The sequence below is a fragment of the Arachis hypogaea genome, chromosome 18 (genome assembly GCF_003086295.3).
Source record: "Arachis hypogaea cultivar Tifrunner chromosome 18, arahy.Tifrunner.gnm2.J5K5, whole genome shotgun sequence".
NCBI classification, from domain to species: Eukaryota; Viridiplantae; Streptophyta; class Magnoliopsida; order Fabales; family Fabaceae; genus Arachis; species Arachis hypogaea.
Genome location: NC_092053.1, coordinates 111,082,247 through 111,099,811, shown reverse-complemented (window position 1 = coordinate 111,099,811; position 17,565 = coordinate 111,082,247). Strand labels below are relative to the sequence as shown.

The 17,565-nt window shown below is 31.5% G+C and overlaps 1 protein-coding gene and 2 long non-coding RNA genes across 3 annotated transcripts; all 3 read right to left on the bottom strand.

The window, feature by feature from the left end:
* Nucleotides 1-795: 795 nt before the first annotated feature.
* LOC140181732 (uncharacterized) lies at nt 796-1,784 on the bottom strand. The gene is made up of 2 exons (XR_011876853.1): nt 1,424-1,784; nt 796-1,074 (listed from the first exon to the last, which is right to left on the bottom strand). It is a non-coding gene; the product is annotated as an uncharacterized lncRNA (long non-coding RNA).
* Nucleotides 1,785-3,825: 2,041 nt separating this feature from the next.
* On the bottom strand, nt 3,826-7,045 carry LOC112771525 (uncharacterized). Its single transcript, XR_003187103.3, has 3 exons — nt 5,977-7,045; nt 5,757-5,894; nt 3,826-4,030 (listed from the first exon to the last, which is right to left on the bottom strand). It is a non-coding gene; the product is annotated as an uncharacterized lncRNA (long non-coding RNA).
* A 965-nt stretch (nt 7,046-8,010) lies between these two features.
* Nucleotides 8,011-17,019, bottom strand: LOC112769095 (1-aminocyclopropane-1-carboxylate oxidase homolog 12). Its single transcript, XM_025813511.3, has 3 exons — nt 16,441-17,019; nt 14,730-15,051; nt 8,011-8,262 (listed from the first exon to the last, which is right to left on the bottom strand). Exons 1-3 carry the CDS (start codon nt 16,977-16,979, stop codon nt 8,011-8,013), a joined length of 1,113 nt encoding a protein of 370 aa, XP_025669296.1. The 5' UTR covers nt 16,980-17,019.
* Nucleotides 17,020-17,565: the final 546 nt, after the last annotated feature.

Below are 17,565 nucleotides of genomic sequence, written 5' to 3'. Positions count from 1 at the left end.
AATTGATAAAATTCACTCAATTCAATACAAAATAAACCGTAAAATAGTGGTTTATCAGCTGGATATGAGCATCGACCTTCTAAGAAAGTTTTAATCACTCCAAGTCCAAGGCTTCTCCCTGAAAAATCCACTTCTTCCAAACAACCATCAAACAATGATTCTAAAGTTACAATACGATTAGGCCTACAAATAAATCAAACTCTTTGAATGTTAGTTTGGGTAGAAATAAAATAGATGGTAGCAAAGAAAGGAAAGCCGAGAACATCGTCGAGATTAAAAGGTCTAACGTGGAGGAGAAAAAGGTATACAAGAATAATGATATTGATGATGCTTTTTCTGATGCGCTTGAAGAGGGCAAGAAGAATAAGAAGAAATAAGATGGTGAAAAAGGTAAAAGAATAGAGTTATTATTATTTTTAATAAATAAGAATATTTTAGTAATTTCTCTTATTTTAGTCTCTATATTTGTCCTCCAGTCTTTATCTCTCAATTTTAGTTTTTCTTCCAAATACAACTGTAGGTAAGGGTGTAATCGGGTAGGGATGTAATCGGGTCGGGTTGGGTCGAGTTTGAAAGAAAGATAGTATCGAACCAATTAAAATGTGTGTCGGGTCAATTTGGATCGGATAAGACATTTTTTGGTGTTGTATCCTAACCAATCCAAACTGAATACTTTTAGATTGGATTGGTTCGGGTAATCAGGTTACTCAATTGAATATTTCATTTGAAATAAAAATAAAAAATAAAAAATGAAAAAGATTGGGAAAAAAATTATACAGTACATATATCATGAAATTAAGAAAACAAAATAAATCACATTGAATTTTTAAATATCAAAATTCAAAAGACAACCAAATATCCATAGTAGACATACTTTATATCCTTAAAGTTTAAAAAACATCAGTATTCACAAAATAGTAACAGCAACATACATGAGTCTTTAAAACATAAATTAGCACATTAACAAATCAAAGTCAATAAAATAAAAATATTATAGCCTTCATCTCCTTCCATAAACCCACATTAAGATGAATCCATCACCAACAAGTTCACCATCAAAAAAGGAGTTGTGACCTTTAAAAATAATATAAATGATTAAAGTAGTTAGTTAAAAGAAAATATAAAACTGAATGTGTAACAATAAACTAATAACTAATATAGTGTTTACCTCAAATTGTTGTAAACATAGGCAACTCCAACAACTTCATTAGAAATTAATAATGCAGATAACTCTAAAATAATAAAATACATTTAACACATGAGTGTTTCACCTTTTTCAAACTTGTTTGTGGTATTTTGTTATTCCTTTAAGTTTCTAGAGATGATTTCATAAGCAAAAGAATCAAGAATATGAAATTTTCTCTATATACATATGATGGACAAATCTTAAAAAAGCTCAAAAGAGAGTTATACCTCAATTTACCTTAGAGAAATTAGTATGAGGATGAAGAGGATAATGAAAAGAACACTTTAATCGGTTTAGAATTTTAATGAGAGGTCTCCTTCTTCAACTAGCCGAACCTGAAGCTCTCTTAATGGACTTGATGAATTGAAAGAAATGGCTCCGAGCCAACTGCATACAGGAATCAATGACTCGACAAAAAATAAATAAAGCTGACTTGATATGGGATTGATAAACTGAAAGAAATAGATTTGTGCCAACTGGATATAGGGGTCAATGACCCCACAAAAAATAAATGAAGCCAATTGGATATGAGGTTGATGAATTAAAAGAAATGAGTTTAAGCCAACTAGATACGGGTGTCAGCAACCCGACAGAAAATAAATAAAGCCATCAGATATGGGACTTAATGAATTGAAAGAAATGGATCTCAGCCAACTGGATATGGGTGTCAATGACATGAAAAAAAAATAAATAAAGCCGACTAGATATGGGATGATGAATTGAAAGAATGGGTCTGAGCCAAGGATCAATGACTCAACAGAAAATAAATGAGCCTTGTGGTTATGGGCTTGATGAATTGGAAGAAATGGGTCTGAGCTAACTTAATACGGGTGTCAAAAACCCGATAGAAAATAAATGAAGCTGGCTAGATATGGGATTAAAGAATTAGAAGAAATGGGTATGAGATAAGTGGATATGTGTGTCTACGACCCAACAAAAAATAAATAAGGTCGACTAATTATGGGTTTGATGAATTGAAAGAAATGAGTTTGAGCTAGTTGGATTTGGTCGTTAACTATTGGACCAAAAATATACAAGCCGACTAGATGTGGGTTCGATGAATTGAAAGAAATGGATTTGAGCCAACTAGATATATGTGCCAACAACCCGATAAAAAATAAATGAAGCCAACTGGATATAGTCTTAATGTATATAGGAATAAATGACATGATAGAAAACAAATGAAGCTGATTTGATATGGGCTCGATGAATTGAAAGAAATAGGTCTAAGTAAACTAGATTTGGGCACCAACAACCCAATAAAAATAATGATCCGACTAGATATGGGTGTGATGAATTGAAAGAAATATGTCTGAAATAGTTGGATTTGAGCGTCAATGACTCGATAGAAAATAAATGAGCCGTGTGGTTATGGGCTTGATGAATTGGAAGAAATAGGTCTGTGCCAACTTGATACATGCGTTACTCAGTGTTTTGAAAACTAAATCGGACCAGACCAGTCGATTCGACCAGGTCAACCAAATTGAAAGATTGTTGATTGTTGTTTTTGTTGAGTTAATTATTATTGATTTTGATCAAATTTCGGAGTTAATTTTGTACTGTTTTTTTTGAATTTCTGATTTTGAGTTTATTTTTGTAAGTTTTCTATTAATATATTTTTTGTTTATTCCATTTCTGAATTTCTACAATGCATACATGATAAATCTTTTGTTTATTAAATCTATGGGACTTGTAGCCGAAGATGTGTTTCATTTAATTGAAGGAGTGTGCTTTGATGAATATATTTATGCTAGTGATAGAATAGAAGTATTTTCATTTTTGAAATCTCACTCTTTTGATTGGATTGTTCAACATCTCAGACCTCAGATATAGTTATTTAGTTCTAGACTCCATTTTTCTTAAGCTTTTCTGTTACTGGAACAATGAAAAGAATTTTTCAAAATACATGTATTTGTATCACTATATGTAACTATTGAAATGTCTAAGTTAATTTCTTAGTCATTAGCTTGTTGATTAGAAATTTTTATTTTAAAGATGGAACATTAGATGTATTTTGAATTTTTGATATATATTAAATTTTTAGTAATTTATTTAAACTGGTTCAACTACGGTTCAATTTTAATTGGACCAGTTACTAACGGTTTATTATCTAATTAAGGTTTTACTAACCTAATTCTTTTATTATCGGTTTGACTTCGATTGAACCAATCACTAAATCAGTTTATTTTTATTTAAACCATTGAACCGGTCACTAAATCGGTTTATTGACTGGTTCAATTCTCGCAACCTTAGTATTAACGACCCGACATAATATTCATGAAGCTGACTGGATATGGGATTGAATAATTGAAAGAAATGGTCCAAGTCAACTGGATATGGGAATGTAAGACCCAACAAAAAATAAATGAAACAGACTGAATATGGGGAGTGATAAATTGAAAGAAATGGGTCTGAGCCAACTCAATATGAGCCTTAATGACCCGATAGAAAATAAATGAAGCCGACTTGATATAGGTTTGATGAATTGAAAGAAATGAGTCTAAGCTGTAATGACCCAATTTTTAGTACGTCATGATCGTACCAAAAGTAAGGTGTTACTAACCTAATTCCTTTATTATCTAATTAATATTGAGCCTTTACGTGTTAATATGTTGACAATTTTATTAAAAAGTTAAAACTTTAACAAGAACAAAATAACACATATTCATATTCTTAATATTAATAATACATTATAGTATTACAAACAAAACCAATTGCAAAAACTATCCTTTTAAATAAAATTTCAACTAACAAGGTGAGTGGAAAATAAATTCTAGCAACAACTCAACTCGTACAAATTCTTCTATGCTTCCACAACTTCACAATAAGCTTTCGTACCTGTAGCTGAAAGGGTTGGAAAGAGGGGTAAAAATTGGGGAGTCCTTAGTAGGGTCAGAGTTAGAAGTTAAGTTCATTTTATTACCATAGCCAACAATAACGAGCAATAGAATACATTTAAACTTAATAAATAAAGAACACAGAAGTCAAACAATTATATAGTACACACAAAGCATCCACACATATACACAAAAACACATCACAGAGAGATATGTGCAAACAAGGATAATGCATGTTTAGCCCTATGCAGGCCACGAACTCATGTGTCGGTTTGTTGCTTGCTTCCCGATAGTAGTCCTGAGATAAGTGTTACGTATCACCGTTCCTATCCCATCCAGCATTCCCTCCATGAACGTTACATACTGCCATCCTCATGGAAAAACCCTCTTCCCGGTCACAAGTAGGTGTTACATATCGCCATCTCTATCTCAACCAATGTCCCTTACATGAGCATTACGTATCGGCGTCTTCACGTGGAACCTTCCCCCCAATCTCAAGTGAACATTACGTATCGCTGTCCTTACTGAACCGTACTCACAGTCTCCGTCTCCAGTGTACGTTATGTATCATCGTCCCTTTTGGCACTAAAGCTAAATCAACATTCATTCATTTCATATCAATCCGGTGAGACATTATTTTCGGTATCCCTTTTCCTACTCTCTGTGGCAAATATTCTTTTAGATTCTTTTAGTCTCTGCTCTCTACTCTACTATGATAGAGATCCCTTTAATCTTTTTCTTTTCTTTTCTTTCTTCTTCTTTTTTTCTTGTTATTCAACAATATAAATTATCTTCGCATTCTTCCTTCGTCTCTCCCTAGATGTTTTATGAAGAATGAATCATAAGATTCTCAACTTAGGTTCGTCTTTCTACAACTTTTAAGTAAATTATTTTTTAACTCTCTTATTCTGTTATAATACAAATTACTAATATATAATATTTTATAAATACATAGATAATAATTACAATACCAGAATAATATTATTATTCTTTATTACCCAAAACTTATTAATTTGAACTTTCAATAATCTTACTACTTAAGCCTCGACAAAAAAGTTCCACAGTTCAAAACAACATTCAAGCATTCCCAAGACTCAACATTTTCTTTAACCAACTTACGAAATTTCTCAAAAGTCTCGAGATTCATTTCATTTTCACCAAATTAAGTTCAAAAATTCAATTCAGTTCTATTAGTTTTGTTTCCTCTAAAACTCTTTAAAACATAGTCCTTAAACCCAAGTTAATCACACAAAAGTCCATTTCCCTTCAATCAAATTTAAACGATTTAAATTCACTTAAATACTTATAAAAAATTTTGGCAACAACTCCTCTAAAACTCGGACTATTGCCACCCTTTAAGGGTCCAATCTAAACCATTTCTCAACCTTTTCCAATGGGTTCAAAACCAAATCATTTTCAATGTTAAACCATTTCAAAATCAAACCAATTCAAAAATCAAATTATTTCCATATCTCAAATCATTCCAGCAACTACCAATTTAACAAAATAAATCAATAAATCAGAATTCTCTGTGACTCCAACACAATCAAGAAACTAAATATAACCATCAAGCGACCACTTCAACAACAACCAACCAGAAAAGCAATTATATTTATTCAAAACAACTTAGTTCAGTCCGTAAGACTTACAAAATCATAAAAATATATTTTTCACACTAATATAAACTTATAACAATCCTTAGAAGTAAAATAAGTCTAATAAAAAGCCCCTACCTTGATCACGACTTAACTACGCGACAAACTCCATTTTTTCTCGGCCCGCAATAGCGGCAGCTGCAACCACAGCTCCGTATCGCTTCCACAACAACAACGGCAACTCCAAACGTGACATGCAAGAACTGAAACTCAACCCTATGACAATAACGCCGCAAAAACCTTAGTAATATATAATAGAATAGCGACAAAGAGGGGTTTTCGGAGCAAAACGACTTACTATACCAAGAAAGAACCAAGAACCAAGTAGCCACAGCTCCAACGGTTGACTCCAGCGACTAGAGCAGTAGTGAGGAGCTCTGGCGGCGACGTAGCAACAACCACAGCGGCGCTGCTTTCCCTCCTTCCATCAATCTCTCCTCTTCATCGTCCTTCCTCTTCTCCTCTGCTTAGATCGGCGTCGACGGAGGTGCGGGTAGCTTTGGCGGCATCGCGTGTGACGGCGGGCAGCAGCAGCTTGAACGGTGACGGTAGCAAGCTCCACAAACAGCGACGGTGTGCGAAGACAACTCCTCAGCTCGCGTTTTGTTCTCACTCTGCCTCCATCCCTAGATCACGTTGGAATCCCTCTCTCTCGGCAATCGACGGTGGCGACAAGCAAGGCGACAGCTGGACGCGACGGAGCTGTCAGTAGGGTAGCGTCTTCTCCCTCAAGGTTTCTTCCTCTGCGTGTGTAAGCTTGTGTGTGCGTGTGTGGTGAGCTGCATTTGTGTATGTGTGTTTTGGGGAAGAAGAGGGTGCGGTGCGGTGCTAGGTTAGATGGAGTGGGTGAGTGTGTGGGTCTATTAGGGTTAGGTTTTAATTTGGGAAAAAAGAGGTAAGGATAGGTCGGTAATTTCAAATAAAAATAAGAATAATATAGTACTTGAAAATTAATTTTAATTCAATAATAATTATTTATAAAAATATTATTTATTTATTAATTTATAAATTATTTTTAAATAAATATTTTAAAATTAGAGATAATCAAATTAATTTTTTTTATTTATAAAATAAAGTTTAACTATTTAAATTAAAACGTATAAAATTTTTAGTATTTTTTATTTACTAAAATTTTAAATTATAATAAAAAAAAATTTAATATAATATAAAATTTTTTAAAAATATAAAAATAAATATAATAAATCATAAATAATTTATTATTTAATTTTAAAAAACCTAAGGCCTTGGAATACATATCACTTTTATTGTAGATAACTAGTTACTCCTCTTCTATATTTAATTGGTAAGTTTATTGAGCTTATGGTTCTCGCAGATGTTGATCTTTTCATTTCAGAACTAGCTGTTGCAAAGGCCTCATGGGGATTTGTGGTCACGCACTTATTAGCTCCAAAGCACGATAAGTGTTGTAACAAAAGTTGATCACGATCTCAAGGAAACCGACTTAATACACTACTCTTCACAATTATATTCGATATTGTACCCTAGAAGAGCAATAGAGAGAGAAAAAAAAGATTGTAGAGAGTTCTATTGATGAATCTGTCATTCATATCACGTGATATATAGTAATTTGTAAAAATCTTCTAATCAAGATTTTCTTATTATGTACCATCATTACTTTCTATATAACAAATCAAATCTATTTATTATTATTATTTTTTATTCTTTTAAAGGAATAATCTAAGTGTTCAACTTATATATAGTACCTCCTATGATGTATAGAGAGTGACATGGATATAAAATACTACACGATATAAGATCATTGAAATACGAATTTTAAAATTTTATAAAATACAGATATATATATATATACATAAAATATAAAGTTTTTATAGATAAATCATAATGATGTTTTAATATTTTATTGATATTAAAATATATATATTATTTTTTAATTAATTTTAATGTCTTATTTTAATTATATACAGTATTTAAAATATTTTTTTGTTTTAATAAATAATAATATATACTATTTTTAAATTTATTTTAAAAATATATGTTAAGAATAAGATTGGACATGTTGACACGTAATACTATTTAGATATGTCCAAACATGTTTAGAAAAAAAATTTATTTTTTATGACATACTTAAATACGACAGGCACACGTATCAAACGAGTCTCGATAAATATTATGTCTAAAATGTATTCAACACACAGACATAATAACTCAACAAAGTATTCATTTTTTATAGGACACCTCAATTACAATTACAAACTTTGTGAATATGAGATATACCTTAAGTTTTATTTGATAAATAATGTCACTACCATCATGTGATTATTAAACCAACCCTAATTCCAAATTTCTGAAGTCAAACCCTAAAATGTTCAAGAGAAGTGGTTCCATCAAGGCCTTTGGCATTATAGTATTTTACATATTCCTCAATCGTGATTTCTCTATATTTTGCAGGAGTGTCTTCTGATAACAATTCTTTTATAGGGCCATAAAGTTTTGACGATGATTTGACACCTGAGCAGAAAAAACTTGCAACAGATATTCTTGGACCAATAAAATTTGCCAGCACTCTGTGTTGAACACTATTGAATTTATCATTTGTTATAAGCTGCATTTCAAGAAAAAGAAAAAAACATTGTAGAATTATGGATTTTCAAATGGGCATGTGTTAGACAAAATATAATTTTTATAAGAAAATTATAAAAAAAAATAATTAGTTATTTGGTAATGTTCCTATATATAATATTTATATCTATTTTAAATTAAATTAGATCATTTGATAGTTGGTTATTTATTTAAAATTTGAAATTAACAGCAAGTAAGAAGTGCGGGAACAGCTACAAGAAATTCAAATTTTCTGCAAGTGGTGTACAAAGAGTAACTGCCCATTGAGATTAGGCTAGTCTATAAATAGAGTTTTAGGAACACGTTGTAATCAGTTCAGTTCTTCTTGGAAAACACTTAGAGACCCAAAACGCTCTCAGCCCCTTGGCATCACAGAGTAAAATTGGGAATCTTAAGTAATTCCTCTGAACTCAAACACTTGTACTTTGCTTTCTTTCAGTTTTTATTAATAAAATTTCTTTACTTTTACGTCTTTTTCTCTTTTACGTTCATGTTTCTTCTTTCATCTTCTTTTTAATTTCCTGTTTGTTTTAATTTCTGCATTTTACTTTGCCTCCGGCACCTTGTATGTTTTCCTTTTTATCTTTAATTTTACTTTCGAAACTACAATTGAGACTTTGAGACACCCACAAAAGGAGTCGTTTCCGCTCCTTGAATTAAGATTGTGAAACAAAACTCGAAAATTGTTGATTTATTTGTTGTTAACAATGGAACAAAATTTTGAGTAAAACAAATTGGCACGCCCGGTGGGACATTGTCAATAGATTGTAGTTTGTCAAAAGAAAAATCAAGAGTTTTGAATTTGCATGTGGTTGCGTAGTGGTAAATTCGTGCGTCCAGAGCCAAGGAAATCAGCGTCAGTTGACATGTCAAATACTTCTGCAGCATCTTCTTCTACTTCTAGTGATGAGATTAGAGGAAATGAATTCGGGAATTCTCCTGTGATTTCAAATGCAGAGCCTACCTTGATGTCAGTGAGGTATGATGGCGTTGGCCATGCCCATACAGGGTTAAATGCAACTCACATAAATACCATGGGGTGGCCGCCATATGGCTTGCCACCGGGGTATGTCCCCTCCATGGTGACACAAGGATTGCCTGTGCCTCTCTACTCAACTTTTTAAAATCCTCTTTATCAAAATCCATATGGCATGTCAAATGTACCTGTTTCTGGGGTGTCAGGTTCACACGTATCACAACAAAATTTTTCACATGCTATTAATACAGGAAATAACGGTGCATCTAATTCTACTACGTCCACTGTCACTAGGGTAGAAAATTCCAGACCTGTATTTCTTGACATGTCAAGAGCAATGCCTGTTAATCAACCTAGTCAAACTGTGGGATCTTTAGCAAATATTAGGCAGCAGATGGATGAAAGCCACCATGATCTAGTAAACATGTTAACTCATCAAATGGTGACAGTTTTAAATCCTCTTCTAGAAAACACAAACACTAGAATTGAACAATTAAATAGGCAAGTCAATAGGATTGCTACTGTGGTGAATTTAGATGAAAATGATAACTTGGGTTTAAGATTTGATAATGTCAATCAGAACGGTGGAGTAATTCCTAATTATGATGTTCATATGCCTAGACAGGGTCAAAATGCTGATGATATGTTAGAAAGACTTAGACAAAATAACTTAGGGGGCATTATAATCTAGCAAGAAATGTTGAACAAGTTTTAAACCGTTTGGGATTTAATGTTGGTTGCTTGAATAGGCCATATTTTGTGTCTGCTTTTCCTGAGTGTGTCCAACAAGCAGAGCTCCCAAGGGGTTGGAAAATTCCAAAATCCCTTACAAAATTTTCTGGAGAAGAAAATGAATCTACAGTAGAGCATATTGCTCGATATACGGTTGAAATTGGGGAAGCAGCTTCTAATGAATATCTCAAGATGAGATACTTTCCTTCTTCTTTAACAAAAAATGCATTTACATGGTTCTCTAACTTGAGACCAAATTCTATTCATTCTTGGGCGCAATTAGAGAGAAATTTTCATGATCAGTTTTTTCGAGGTGAATTGAAAGTTAGTCTTACGGATTTATTCTCTGTCAAACGTGCAGAAGGAGAATCCATTGATACGTATTTGGCGCGGTTTAAAAACATGAGGAATAAATGTTTTACTCCGATTTCAGAATCTGAAGTTGTCAAAATAGCTACTAATGGGCTAGAATTCGGAGTTAGGAAGAAACTTGTTAATCAACATACTTTAGATCTTTCCCAATTAGCTGAGAGAATAAGACAGATAGAACAAATTAAGAAAGAAAAAGAAATTTTTAAAAGGGATTCAAAAAAGGTTGCATATGTTGATTGTTTTTTCGATAGTAGTGATTCAGATGAAAAAGAGATTTATATTGCCGAATTACGTGGGGGTCCTCCTTATGTATGCAAATCTTTGAAGCCGGTTAAAGGAAAGGAAAAAGTTTCTTCTTATTCTAAAGTTGAAAATAAGACTTATTCTTTTGATATTTCTAAGGCAGATCAAATATTTGAAGTTTTATTAAAAGATAAGCAGCTTATTTTACTTGAAGGAAAAAAGATGCCTACAACTGATGAAATAAAGAATAAGAAATTTTGTAAGTTTCATCAAGTATTTTCGCATACCACTAACAATTGCGTCCGTTTCAGGGATTTGATACAAAAAGCAATTGAGGAGGGAAGAGTGAAGTTTGAAGATAAAACTACTATGAAGGTGGACACTGAACCATTTGCTGCTGACTCAAATTATGTTGAGCCATTCGATTTGTCAATCAACATGGTAGAAGTTGATGCCACGATGGTTAGTGCTAAAAATGAAAATAAAGACCTGAGAGTCTTTGAACAAGATAAGAAGCCAGTTTATCCGCGTCCTGGTGAGGATTTGTTAGATTTTTTGTTAAGAATTAAAGAATCTGACAGCACCATTGCCATGTGCCCAAAGTGCAACGCTGTTTTTGACAAGGAAGCTGCAAAAGAGTTTGAAAAGTACAAAGTTGAAGAGAAAGAAAAGGCTGAGTTGAGAAAGAAGATTGCTGAAAAAGAGAATGAAACTAACGAGCTAAAGCGGAAGATAGCCGAGGGAAAACAAAAGTTGGGTGGTCAAACTCCTTTGAACAAGTGCGTCAACAACACTGGAGTACAACCTGTCAACCAGAAGATGAAGACTGTGGTCATGATTGATGGAAGACCTGATGGATTTTCTCAAAAGACAAGAGTTCCTCCCACCAAAATCTCAAATAATAAATGGGTCCAGAATGTGAGAAATGTGCAGAATCAACCTACTGCTTTTGCAAGAGGAAAAAACAAATGGGTGAAGCCTAGACCTTTCAAGCCTAGGTACTATGAGTCTCAGTTATGGAACATGAACCATGCACGAGACGGAGGTAGTATATATATTCCAAAAAATGCGCCTATTCCCTCTAAGCCAATTTATTCTTGTTATAGTCCTAACATGCAGCAGGTTCCTAATTATTCTCCTTGGCCAAATTGTCAAAACATTCCCAAATATTCTCCTTTTACAACTTTTGAGCAGAAAGAGAATATGCCTGAGTATGTTCCTTTGGATCCATACCAGGGACATGGAGTAGATTTTCCTCTTTTGCCAACCATGGCCAAGTCTGTAGAAACAGGCAATTCTTCTAATCACCCTAAGTGCAATAAAAATGTCAAGAAGAATCTTGTTGGGAGGAGGGTGATGGTTGAAAACAAGGGAGAAAAGGATGAAGATTTAATTACTGATAATTTTGACACTGATTTTGATGACAGCTTAGAAGCAATATTTGGTGTTAAGCAACCTATAGCTGTGGTGTCAATACTGCCTGAGGAGTATAGTCAAGTCCAGGAAGTAGAGTCATTAAAAGATGATTGTTATGATGTCTTTCCTGGAAGCGAATGTTTATTGCTAGACGACAATATGTGTGGTGGAGGATTATTTGAGAAGCCTACTGAAAATGATAAGGAACACTTGCGTCCACTGCATATCAAGGCTCGTGTTGACGGAAGGATAGTCAATAAGATTTTGGTTGACGGGGGAGCTGCTGTTAATCTCATGCCTGAAAGAATGATGGGAAGGCTTGGAAAGACTGAAAAAGATCTTATTAAAAGTAGCATTGGGGTGACAGATTTTAATGGAAAGACTTCTTCTGTTAGAGGTGTGGTTCTGCTGTCAATTGAGATTGGTTCTGTCAATAGGCCAACTCTATTTGTGGTGGTTCCTTCAAAGGCTGGTTTTAACTTGCTTTTGGGACGAGATTGGATTCATGGAATGAGTGCTATTCCATCAACTTTACATCAAAAATTGATTTTCTGGAATGAAGATGGAGGAGTGGAAGAAGTTCTTGCTAATAATAGTACATGTTACTATGATGAGATGCATATGGAGTTCAGGATGTATAATCTTGGAGTCAAGCCACTGACAGTTGACACCAAGGCATTTAATCCTAAAAGTATTGAGATGTGTAAAATACATATGAATGGTTTTATTTAAAAAAAAAATGCATCAAGTTTAAGATCTTGGACAAAAATAATCTCTCATTGACATTTGGGTATGTACTTCATAAATACAAAAGCCTAATTGACTTAGAAATTCTGTTGAGTCTCTTAGCGCTTGGAGTCAAAACTATTAGAATGTTAGTGTGGAGATTTTATAGGATTAGAAATTTTATCAAATTTAATTGACACCTGGAGTTTAACATATGAAAGAAACGACTTCACGAAGTTAAGATTTTGTTACTTCTGAAGTTAGGAAAATTGTGTCAATTAAAACAATGAAAGTGTGTGTCAAAAAAAAAAAACTCTTAATTGAAATATTAAAGGTCAAAACAAAGGTCAATTGATACACATTTAATGTGCCGAAATTAGAACAGATATCATTTGACACACTTAAAAATTTCATACAAAAGAATAGACCCCATTGACAGTTCAACTATTAATGTAAAAAATTTTATAGACTTAGAAATTCTGTTAAGTCTATTACTAGTAGGCATTTAATCTGTCAAGCGGATGTGTCTAAAATGTCAATTGACTCACAATATCAAAAATAAAAAAAATGTCAATAAACAACTAAGTTTTCTCACTTTCAATCATTGCATATCTTCAAGTGAGAAATCTTGGGGGCATCTTGTTAGACAAAATATAATTTTTATAAAAAAATTATAAAAAGAAATAATTAGTTATTTGGTAATGTTCCTATATATAATATTTATATCTATTTTAAATTAAATTAGATCATTTGATAGTTGGTTATTTATTTAAAATTTAAAATTAACAGCAAGTAAGAAGTGCGGGAACAGCTACAAGAAATTCTAATTTCCTGCAAGTGGTGTACAAAGAGTAACTGCCCATTGAGATTAGGTTAGTCTATAAATAGAGTTTTAGGAACACGTTGTAATCAGTTCAGTTCTTCTTGGAAAACACTTAGAGACCCAAAACGCTCTCAGCCCCTTGGCATCACAGAGTAAAATTGGGAATCTTAAGTAATTCCTCTGAACTCAAACACTTGTACTTTGCTTTCTTTCAGTTTTTATTAATAAAATTTCTTTACTTTTACGTCTTTTTCTCTTTTACGTTCATGTTTCTTCTTTCATCTTCTTTTTAATTTTCTGTTTGTTTTAATTTCTACATTTTACTTTGCCTCCGGCACCTTGTATGTTTTCCTTTTTATCTTTAATTTTACTTTTGAAACTACAATTGAGACTTTGAGACACCCACAAAAGGAGTCGTTTCCGCTCCTTGAATTAAGATTGTGAAACAAAACTCGAAAATTGTTGATTTATTTGTTGTTAACAATAGAACAAAAATTTGAGTAAAACAGCATGTTTATGGTATGGAGGATGGCATAAAGCATCCACACTAATAAATCTTGTGTGTGCAACTCCATTGTTGGCATGTTATAGAAAATACATTTAGACAGATTCAGGTGATGGAACAAGTAGCCTGATAGCAACAATGGCTTCGTTATAGGTTTGTCTCATTTAAGGATGATTACAATGTTAATGAGATCTAGCTAATACAATTGTTAGTTTAATTTATTTTTGGCAAATGGGCTTAATGGGCAACTTGTAATATTTGGGCATAGTAGATTTTAATGGTTTTTTTCAATACCACTAAGTAAATTATACTTTTTTTTTATCAAACTTAGAGCCCCTCAGATCAATTTAACATATACGATTAAGAGCCCCTCTTTTTTGTTTTTTTGTTTTTGTTTTTTTTTTTCATTAATCGCATGGTGTATGTTGCATTGTAACATAATATACGATACTTTTAAACTTAGTATGAAAATTTAGTAGGAGCAATTATAAATTGGAATATTAGTGCTAGCCATTCTACATTAGATAAAGTATTATTAGTATGTATTAGTTAACCAATTAATTCTTTTTTTCCCTCAAAAATACCTCAGTTATCAATGAAACTATAGATATAGAAAGCATTCACATTAGGTTTTAAAAAAGAATAAGAAAAAGTTACCTGCAGAAGATCACCAATATTGACAACTAGAGCCCCTGATAGCGGCGGTATATCGATCCACTTATCTTGATGAAGTACTTGAAGGCCGCCGATATGGTCTTGGAGAAGCACTGTGATAAAGTTGTTATCGGAATGCTTAGTGATTCCCAAAGTTAGTTCTGGTTCAGGACATGCAGGATAGTAATGGCAAAGTGAAATAAGTCCATCAGTGCAACCTATGTCTCTTAAATAGTTTGGATGCAAACCAAGACCTTCTGATAGTAATTCAAAGAGTGCAATCCCTAGTTTCATAACATGGTTCCCATATTTGAGAAGGATATCCCTACAAGAAGTTGCAAATTAGTATAAGCAAGTATCTCATCTAATAAAAAATCCAGGGTTTAAGTTTGTGTCTTTGTTCATTGTGCATCGTAACTATGTTTATTTGCATTGGTTTTTATTGCATTTTTTTAGAATAGTGTTAGGAAACTAATTTTTTTTCAGCCAACATCAGTCAACTTTATAAAATTATTTTGTTTATACTAATTTCTAAATCATAAATTCTTAACTCTAAATACTAACTTATAAACCTAAACCCTAAAATAGGTTAATGTTAACTAATCTAAAAATTGATTCCGTATATATATATATTTTTAAATACTTTATTCTCTTAAACTCGATCCATAATTCATGTAAAATAATTGGAGTCAAAATTTATACCCTATTCTTCTTAATTTGGGAGAGAGGTTTGATTGGCACTAGATATCCTTGTTATTAGTGTTAATTGGCTCAATCACAAGTAAAATGACCAAATAAAAGTGAAGCTGTCAAATTAAATATTTTGACCGAAATTATGACCACTTGTAATTAGTTGATATAAAATCTCTTTTCTCTTTTGTAAAATATAAGGCTAATAAATAGTCAAACACTCCCAATAAACAAAATTAAAACATTAAGATTATGTTTGATTTATATTTATATTTTTATTTTTAGAAATCTTTATTTCAAAATTTTGAAAAAAAAAAATTTATTATTTCAATTATTTTTTATTCGCAAAATTTTTAAAATAAAATTTAAAACATTAAAAATAAAAAATATATATAAATAAATGAACCAAACGGATTCTAACTTCTTCAAAAGAAGACTCACCACCAAAATAAAGACGGTCTCGTTAAGAGTGTTTCAAAAGCATAAATACATAATAAACATATTATGTGTAAATAAAAAATTAGTTAAAAATTAATTATTTATTTAAAATATATGTTAAAATATAAAATATACATTAAGAATGAATTAAATGCTATATATATTTATACATAGTACATTATAATTGATTTAATAACTGATTTTTTTATTTACATACATAATTTTTTAATCAACTATATTAGGTATATAATAAAATTATCTATTAATATAAAATATATGTTAAAATACAAAATACACATTAAAGATAAGTTAAAAAATATATTTATTTATACATAAATACATAATAATTAATTTTAATATACACATTATATTTTTGTTTTTCAATATAAAAATACAAAAATATGAAAAAAAAATGTTTGATAACACTGAAATAAAGATAAAGGGAAAAAAAAAAAAAGAAGATATGATGTAAGACAGAGTTAGTGTAATTAGAACATACTTCTTGAAACTAAGCCAAACAGAACAAATTAAGGAAGTCGTGATTAATTTAATAATTTAATTGAAAGTTAGTGTAATAAGAAGATACCTGCATACGACTGGTAATTCTTCTGGCTTAGGAGGATTAGGAGCAAGATAGCACACAAATGTATCTCTCCAATTAAGTGCTGGTGAACTATACATATCAAAATTACTGTTATAAATGAACGTCCTATTTTGGTCACATGTATAAAACTCTTTCTTCACCTCATCATCTTGCTCGAAGAACCTTCTTACTCCATCTTTCATCTCCTCAAGAACACACTCATGGATCCCATGATTCACCACTTGGAAGAAACCCCATGTCTCACATGCTTCCCTTATTCTTGAAACAACTCCTTGTCGTTTGATTGGATCCTTGCTAACAACATCTTCAAGATCTATAACTGGAATTGTGTGTTCTGAGTGAGATTTCTTATTATTATCAGGTTGGTGATGGAACAGCAATGGAATCTTTGTAAGGCCTTTGTCAACAAGACCCTTGACGCCGGTTTTTGTTTCATCGAATGCTTTGAGGTCGTTGAGTCTGTTAGAACTGACCTTCACTGTTTCTACTGCAACTTCTTGATCAGTGCAAGAAACCTCCATAGATACTCTTATTAGTGTTTCCTTACTCTCCTTATAGAGTATAAACTATAAACTATAATATCTTACAAAAGAAATTAACAGAGGAATGAGCAATATATGTTGGATGATGGGCCTCGCGCTTAGAGGCTTTCAATTTTAAAAAATCATTTCATGGCAATTAGTTGGTAGTCATATGAAGGGAAATATTTGATAATAAAAATATTAGATAAAATAATTAAAATTTATCTTATTTAATATTTATTAATTATTATAATAATTAATAAATATTAAATAAGATAAATTTAATTTTTTTTAACATTATTGTCACATGAATAGTATGTATTATACAGAGAACGGTAATATTAGAAAAGCAAAAAATAGATAAAATTTATCTTATTTAATAATTATTAATTATTATAATAATTAATAAATATTAAATAAAATAAATTTTAAATATTTTTATTTAATTTATTTTAATTACTAAATTTTTTTTACAGATAAATATAGGGAATAAATTCTCTCTATTGTTAAAAAAATTGAGAATATAAAGTGTAATTTTTAATTTTTAATTTTTTTTATATTTATTTTTAATCTTATTTATAAAATT

Excerpts from the sequence above, each read along its gene's own strand:
- LOC112769095 (XM_025813511.3), bottom strand. The coding sequence starts at position 16,979 with ATGGAGGTTTCTTGCACTGATCAAGAAGTTGCAGTAGAAACAGTGAAG. Across the intron at positions 15,052-16,440 it reads GAATTACCAGTCGTATGCAG|GGATATCCTTCTCAAATATG; the intron begins GTATCTTCTTAT and ends AACTTCTTGTAG. Across the intron at positions 8,263-14,729 it reads ATATTGGTGATCTTCTGCAG|CTTATAACAAATGATAAATT; the intron begins GTAACTTTTTCT and ends CTTGAAATGCAG.